The sequence below is a fragment of the Triticum aestivum genome, chromosome 3A (genome assembly GCF_018294505.1).
Source record: "Triticum aestivum cultivar Chinese Spring chromosome 3A, IWGSC CS RefSeq v2.1, whole genome shotgun sequence".
NCBI lineage: Eukaryota > Viridiplantae > Streptophyta > Magnoliopsida > Poales > Poaceae > Triticum > Triticum aestivum.
In genome coordinates this window covers 719844803-719852668 of record NC_057800.1, presented here as the reverse complement: position 1 = coordinate 719852668, position 7866 = coordinate 719844803, and the positions used below count along the sequence as shown (strand labels likewise).

Below are 7866 nucleotides of genomic sequence, written 5' to 3'. Positions count from 1 at the left end.
AAGTTTATCAATCACATGGATATCCCCAAGATCAACCTGGTTTGGGAAGTGTACTATGGAAAGGGTTTCCACCCAACTACAACATCCACTATATCTTTCTGCAGAGAGATTGCATGAAGCTTTTCCCAAATGATAAAGAACTTGAAACTAGTACTCTTCACAATGGCCAGACTTATTTTGGTCTGACAACTGGAATGGGATTCCTTTGATTGGAGTTTGGCCACACGTACATTCCATTGCTATCAGCCCGCATATCACCCTCTTTGATTTATATCAAGCAGAGGATTTAGCAAATGTTTTCCATTTGCCACTGTCTGAAGAGGCATGTGTGCAATTCCAGGAACTTGAACTTCTAATTCAAGATCTAACCCTCACCTCAAAAGTAGACTAGTGGCAATTGTCTAAGGGATCAAATCAATACAAAGTTTCTAGGGTTTATAGGTTGCTTGCCATTGCACCTGAGGTTATGCCAATGATCAAATGGATATGGAAAACTTGCTGCCAACTCAAACACAAGATCTTCTATTGGCTCCTCACAAATGAGAAGTTAAATACTGGATCTCTCCTACAAGGAAGCATGTTTTTATTCACGATTACACTTGTGGAAATCAGAGACCATCTCTTCTTTCATTGCCCCATTGCACACTTGTGCTGGTCCTACATTTGTACAATTTGGGCACCAACTATGCTAGGCATACATGATGAAGTTACACACCTAAAGAACATGTTGAATGTGACTTTCTCACTGGAAATCATCATCTTAGTACATGTTGAACTGTTTAAGACACTACTCTCTGTACTACTGTTTAGTTGCTGTTTCCTTGTTTAAAATCAAAATTGAAGATGCCAACCGATCATGCGCACGCGATGGTAGGTCAGCTGCTCGATCTATGGCTGACCAGACCGAGCGGTGTTGCTCGATCGGTCACACGGTCGCTCACTCCTTTCCGCGTGAGTGACCATGCCATGCGTGCGTACGTGCTATCGGCAGCAACGGCACGTACGTCGATGTCATGCATGCATCCCGTTGGTGCCGTGCACGTCAACCTACTGGCATACTTCCAAATCCAAATCTAGGATGCCAAGCTCCATGCAGCTAGCTAGCTGCGAATTTCAGACCACAAATTGCTACCAGATCGATCCTCCTGATGTTGACTGGAAAGTAGTGGCGGGCTACTGGAATCCTCTGATACTTAACAAACTCTGAGCACCCCGCAACGCTCGGAGCCCAAGCCGCGACCCTTTCCGCTATCGATCTTGTGCCACAGCGTCTGTATACGATCCCTTTTAATAGGCATCACCCAGCTAACTCCTAACTAACAATGGCATTGACAGCTCCTGCGGCCTCCCCTATTCCTACGACAGCGCCAGGCCCAACCCTCCACCGACGCCTCCGTCTTCGCTAGGCAGCCCCGTCGCCATTGACGGCGCGCGCGCGCAGGCGCAGCAATGACCTCCTCCTCCGCCGCCTCCTCCTCCCACCTCCATATTACCATCACCAACGCCTCCTCCACCATCACCACCAACACCAACGCCACCAAATCGCAGTCGCAGTCGCAGCACCACCACTCCAGCAGCGTCTCCCCCCGCAGCGGTGGCTCCGGCGGTGGGGGTGGGGGTGGCACGACCAACCAGGCCTGCGCGGCGTGCAAGTACCAGCGGCGCAAGTGCAACCCCGACTGCCCCCTCGCGCCCTACTTCCCCGCCGACCAGCAGCGCCGGTTCCTCAACGCGCACCGCCTCTTCGGCGTCAGCAACATCCTCAAGACGCTGCGCCGCCTCAAGCCGGAGCTCTGCGACGCGGCCATGCAGACGCTCATTTACCAGGCGGAGATGCGCGCCATGGACCCCGTCGGAGGCTGCTGCAGCATGATCATCGACCTCGAGCACACCAGCGAGCTTCTGTCGGCCGAGCTCGCCGCCCTGCAACAGCACCTCGACATGTGCCGCCAGGCCGCATCTGGCGTGGCCGGCGGGGACGTCATGGACGGCCCGTGCGCTGACCTCGAGGTCACCTCCTCGAACCACCAGCAGGAGCAGCTGCTCCTCCACGCCGACCAAGATCAGGTCGTCGACGCGCTCTACGTCGCCCAAGAAGGCGCCGACCCCGTGATGCAAAATGGCGCCGATCACGACGACAGCCGGCAACCGCAATATCACGGTGGACAGCAGCAGCAACAACAACAGCAGCTGTACGACTATTTCTACTACGAGGCAACCGGCGCCGGCAGCGATGAAGCCGGGAGAAAGCCCAGTGGCAGCGGCGTCGACATTAACGTCGACGTCATGCAGCATTTCGATTACGACTCCAGCTGTGATCGGACTGGAGCCGATGATCAACTGGAGCCGATGATCTCGTCGAGCCTCGAAGAGCACTACCAGATCGGACAGAAGGAGTACGAGATGAAGGTGGCGTCATTCGTCGATGTGTTGGACGTCAGGCCGGAGCTGCAGGCGGTGGACGGGAACGCCGACATCGGCATCAAGGAGGAGCTTCAGGAGGAGGATCCCAAGAATAACGATGACGACATCGCACTACGCAAAGCAGCACACATGGCTGAGTCGTCACATTGCAGGCTAGGGTTAGGCTTTTAAGTACATCTCTCTAATGCGCCATCAACCCATTCATGTGCCTACGTTTGCTTAACTTGTTTTGATAGAGAGAGGCTGTAGAAATCATATTGTTCTTTTTTTCAAATCCGCCGCGGCTCTATAGTCTATATTAATCAACAACAATATTACAGGAAATGGGCAAAACAAAAAAGAATATATAATCCACTCCTTAGAGAATTGTCCCCTCACCACATGATGTGGTAAGCAATCCAAACTATTAAAATAAATTGTCGACTCCATCCCGTACATCCTCAAGACGGTCGGAGTTGCCTACGCTGGAGTTCCACGCCGTCACTAGAACAATAAAGTTCTACCAATGCAGGTAGTCTTGAAATTACCGTTCTCAGCCGATACGTGTCAGCGACATCGATCCCTAGGAATCCACGAGCTGAAGAAGAAGACGATGCCGAGTTTCTCATAGCTAGACGTCTTCCTATGTCTGCAGAATACCGAAATCGGCGCCGATACTGCCGAAACACCACTGGCATATGAATACACAACCAACTACCCCTACGTTGAGCATAGAGGGAGGCCAACTTGTCAAACCCAATCCTGTGATCCTGTCTCTAGATTCGACAACTCGGGTAGTCCTATCAATGTCTATACGCTGGACATCTCATTGATAGGACTACCTGATCAAGGGCGTGGTACTGCACTTCATTGCCAATCGTACAACAAGATCTTCATTGCCCATTGTGCACAAGGAAGGAGTGGTAGCTCACCTCACAACCCTCTTATCTTAGACCAAAGTGTGTCCAAATGTGCAACGTCGAAGGTTCTCACAATAGTGACTTATGGGGCTTTTCAAATCTCTGGGATTAATCCAGCTCAGACCAATTTTTTTAGGAAAAAGGGGTTCACCACAGATTTTCATTAAGAAAACCATAAAAAGATTCATACAGGTAACAACCATTACCACACACCTCAGACGAATTTTGTATTGCGCAATTTTCTTCAGTAAGTCAGGTGGAATATCAAGATGCAAAAGGTAATTATAGAGATCGATTACAATTTCGAATATCTTTTTGTTGTAACCCGAACACAACAAGCGCCGCCTTGTCGTCTGGGAGATGCCTTCTGTGGGAAAGTATCCGGTACTCCCAGCATTGGGGTTTTCCCTGTGCTCCAAATTAAAAAAAAACATTATCGAATGTAACAAAAAATTCCGGAAAAAGATGTGAATGTTCACAAGCAATTTGACTACAACCTCTACAAATTTCAGGTCCACTCGGAACTTACATTGAGAAACAAAAATGTAAAATCTAGCATGAATAGTGTAAGAAAAAAGACAAAAACAACATTGACACTATTCACATCTGGATTTCACTTTTTTTGTTTCTCAATGTGCATTTTGAGTTTGGATCTGACATTTTTAGGAGTTGTAGTCACATTCCTTGTGAACATTCATCTTTTTTCCGATTTTTTTGTTACATTTAAAAATTGTGTTTTGAATTTGAAGCACCAGGAGTACCCCAAGGATGGAAGAAACTGATACTTTCCCTACCTTCTGTTGCACTTCTGCCGATAAAGCTGAGGTTGTGGCCATTAGAGAGGGACTGTTTGATCTAGAGGAAACTCTAGGGGGCCTTTTATGTTTGGAATCTGACTGTGCATCTGTGATCAGACTGGTTGATCTCGACACTCTGAACATGTCTAGCCTGCACCCAATCGTCAGTGACCTCAAGGATTCGCTGAAACAATATGGCCCATGAGCTTGCTTCTGCGGCGATAATGTATGGTGACTTTTCCCTGATTGCGGATATCCATGTTCATTTTAAATCTCTGCTTATGAAAGATTGTAATCAGGTTCCTACGAATTTATAATCCCGTTTCTACCTCAATAAGGCAAAGTTGGATCACTAGTTAAAATTACATGAAACATTGCACTTGTGAATTATAAAAGGAAAAATTGTAGAATGTTTTCGAAAACAACTTCAACTAATTTTGTGCTACTAAATCAATAAGGTAAAATGCAAAAATTAACTTTGTTGTAACTTCCATTTTATGACACATATCGATGCATCCTTTTCAACTTATTCCACCTAGTGAACGGCAAAGTTGGATCATTAGTTAAAATTACATGAAACATTGCACTTGTGAATTAAAAAAGGAAAAATTGTAGAATGTTTTCGAAAACAACTTCAACTAATTTTGTGCTACTAAATCAATAAGGTAAAAATGCAAAAATTGACGCCCACCTTGGGGCTCGAACCCAAGACCACAAGGTTAAGAGCCTTGCGCTCTACCGACTGAGCTAGACAGGCAATGGTTGCACCAAGTCCAAATCACGTTCATTTATAACATTTACAGTATTTTTTCCAATATCAACGGCCCAAGCATAAAGTACTGTATGCAGAAGTTTATCATTGAAAGATTTTTGAGCAGACGAACACCGAAAAGTTCCACGAGAAATTAAACATGTCATGGTCACGTTCCAAAGCTCCAAGATCATACATATAGAACTCTAAAAAAGAATGATCAATCTTCAAAACCAAAAAAGAAAACATTTCTTAATGCCATGGCAGAAAACAAAGATATCACGTTCTCCTCCGGTAGCGTCATGGCCATCCGCGCTCCATCGGTGAGCGCGGACATCGTGCTTGTCACCCGCACGCTGGTGACACGTGTCGAACCCGTCCAGTGGCGCAGACACGGGCGCTTACAACCTGGGCTGGAACGCGTCGCGCACATGGCGTACATGGGGGACGAGAGCGGCGTGAAGTTGAATATGGTGCTCGTGTCCAAGATCGTGTTGCCCCTGCCAGTGGCAGGGTCGAACGACGTGAGTGCCGACGCCGTCATGGCCACGGCCCTGCCGGCCATGTGGATGCCGACCATGTCGATGTAGTACACGGTGGGGCGGCGAGGGTTGTACGCGAGAAAACAATCGGTCAAGAGAGACATAGTGGGCATGAAGAGAGTAGCCATGAAGTGTCTACATAAATTTGCCATTGAAAATCTGGGTTGAAATGGTAAATGTGCAAAAAAATAGACATAACATGACGAAACTTTTAAAAAATTGATCTCTAAATCATGGTAAATTCAAAAATATATTTCACTATAGTAATGTCAACTATCTATATGTACCTGAAAATTCATGAGAAAATTAAAAAATGTGTTCTCTAACACATGGAAAAGATCTATATACACTAGTGCAGAACCAGGCAATAGTACCGGTTCGTAAGGTCTTTTAGTGTCGGTTTGGTAACCGACGCTAAAGTGTAGGCACTAAACCCCCCCCCCCCCTTAGTACCGGTTCAGCACGAACCGGTGCTAAAGGGCAACCACGTGGCACGAGCCAGCTTCGGGGTCAGGGAGCCCTTTAGTACCGGTTGGTGTCACCAACCGGTATTAAAAGGTTAGGGGGTTTTGGGTTTATGATTTCTTTTTCATTTAATTTTGTGTTTTTCATTTAATTCTTTTTCGTTTGCTGGTATTTTACGATACTACATATTGTACACGTTATGCATATATATAAATAGAATTTTCAGTAGAATCGTATATATATATATATATATATATATATATATATATATATAGTATTACTATTCATCACCCAGGGTGCAGAATAAGTTATTCTTCACCTGAGGTAATCTTACGATCATTTCATAATTAAATTACGTTTGGAATTCAAATAGTTACATTCTTATTGATTCACTACGTAAAATTTGACATAAAAAATAAAAATATAGGTCATAAGACAAGAAAATTTGCAGTTTATGTGTATTTTAGACTATACTTTTACGTTTGTAATTTTACATAACATAAAATATTTTTTACGACATTTATATATTTTTTCTTACGGTCCCTTTTTGTGTCGGAAATAAGACAAAACTTACGGAACGTAAAATTATGGTGCATTGATGGTAAAATAGAGGGGGGTGAGGAATAACTATTCCTCACCCGGGGTGACGAATAGCGCGACCCTATATATATATATATATATATATGTATATACATACATACATACAATTTCTCCTAATTGGTGCCTTCGAAGCACGATAACAATTGGAAGTGGTTCACGGGGGCGATAGCGGGTAATAGTATTCTCCTTTGGGATCTATGACCTGGTCGAGCAAAAATCCCGCTATTTCCTCTTGAATTGCTTCTATGCGCTTCTCTGTTAGGAGCTTTTCCCGCACCTCTTTGAACTGTTAAGAAGGAGATCAATATGCATGTGTATTAGTTGTGTTACTAGATATTGATAATGGTGTAAAAATTGTGAATAGTGTTCTGACAAATGTACCCACTCCTGTCTTTGAGATTCGCTCCTTTCGGACGCCATCATGCGAATGTTCTTCCAAACGTAGTATGCACACAGATTATTCCCCGGCGCCTTCTTCAGGGCCTTCAGAGAATGGAATTTGATCAGATAATAATTAATCAAGCGTGATAATTAAAGAGATGGCAGCTAGCTAGTACTAGTTAATTACTTACATGGGGTCGATACCATTTCAAATTTTGTTTCCATGGGCCTGGAGTGACCCTGATGAACTTTGCCCAAGCCCTGCCCGCCGACAAAAAAATGAATAAATGGGTTATTAAATAGTTGTTATTAGGAAATGAAGAACTAATTAAATAGGCCGAGATATAGTTAATAATGATTGAAATTACCTGTTGACTATCCCCTTCACGATGGTGTAGTCACTTGCTTTCTTAAGTAGTGAGTCTAATACTTCAACTGTTCCTTCATCAACTTTAATGATTAACAAGATCCAGTGAAATCTACATGCACACACGTTTGCATGTCTTAATTAAGCGGGCATATGTAAGCAAAAACATGTAGCTAGCTAGTAGGCAAAAACAGAATTTGTAGTACAAGACAGTGTGACTCACTCGAAGTTGTAAGGAAGTAGTATATCTTCATTGTATTTGAGGTGCTTGAAGAACTCTAGCATGCTTTCCTCTACACTTTTTTCGTAATATGAATCTATTTTCCATGTGTATTCATTAATGGTATTTGGGTCAACGAACCCAATGCCATAGCGTCCACCTTTTTTCATTTCATAAATCTTCATCCTGCATAATACCACATACAAGAATATAGTGAGGATAATTATTACAGGTAACGATCGATCAAAATGATCACTACAGCTAGCTTGAGACTTAAATTACAGAAAGAAATCACTTACAAACAATAGCAACTGACGATAGATTTGTCGAGTGCGTCTTGATTGTATAGCAGAAACAGTTCTGAATACTCAACGGCCAGAGCTTTCTCATGGTAGTAATGCTCCTCCTTGACATTCACCA

At 44.2% G+C, this 7866-nt stretch overlaps 1 protein-coding gene and 1 non-coding gene across 2 annotated transcripts; one reads left to right on the top strand and one right to left on the bottom strand.

Annotated features, from left to right (window-relative positions):
• The first annotated feature begins 1308 nt into the window (after positions 1-1308).
• Positions 1309-2698, top strand: LOC123059418 (uncharacterized). Its single transcript, XM_044481995.1, has one exon. It carries the CDS (start codon positions 1450-1452, stop codon positions 2593-2595), a length of 1146 nt encoding a protein of 381 aa, XP_044337930.1. The 5' UTR covers positions 1309-1449; the 3' UTR covers positions 2596-2698.
• Positions 2699-4804: 2106 nt separating this feature from the next.
• On the bottom strand, positions 4805-4877 carry TRNAK-CUU (transfer RNA lysine (anticodon CUU)). The gene has a single exon. It is a non-coding gene; the product is annotated as a tRNA-Lys (tRNA).
• Positions 4878-7866: the final 2989 nt, after the last annotated feature.

What these genes read in the sequence shown, in the direction of transcription:
- LOC123059418 (XM_044481995.1), top strand. Translation starts at nt 1,450, where the DNA reads ATGACCTCCTCCTCCGCCGCCTCCTCCTCCCACCTCCATATTACCATC.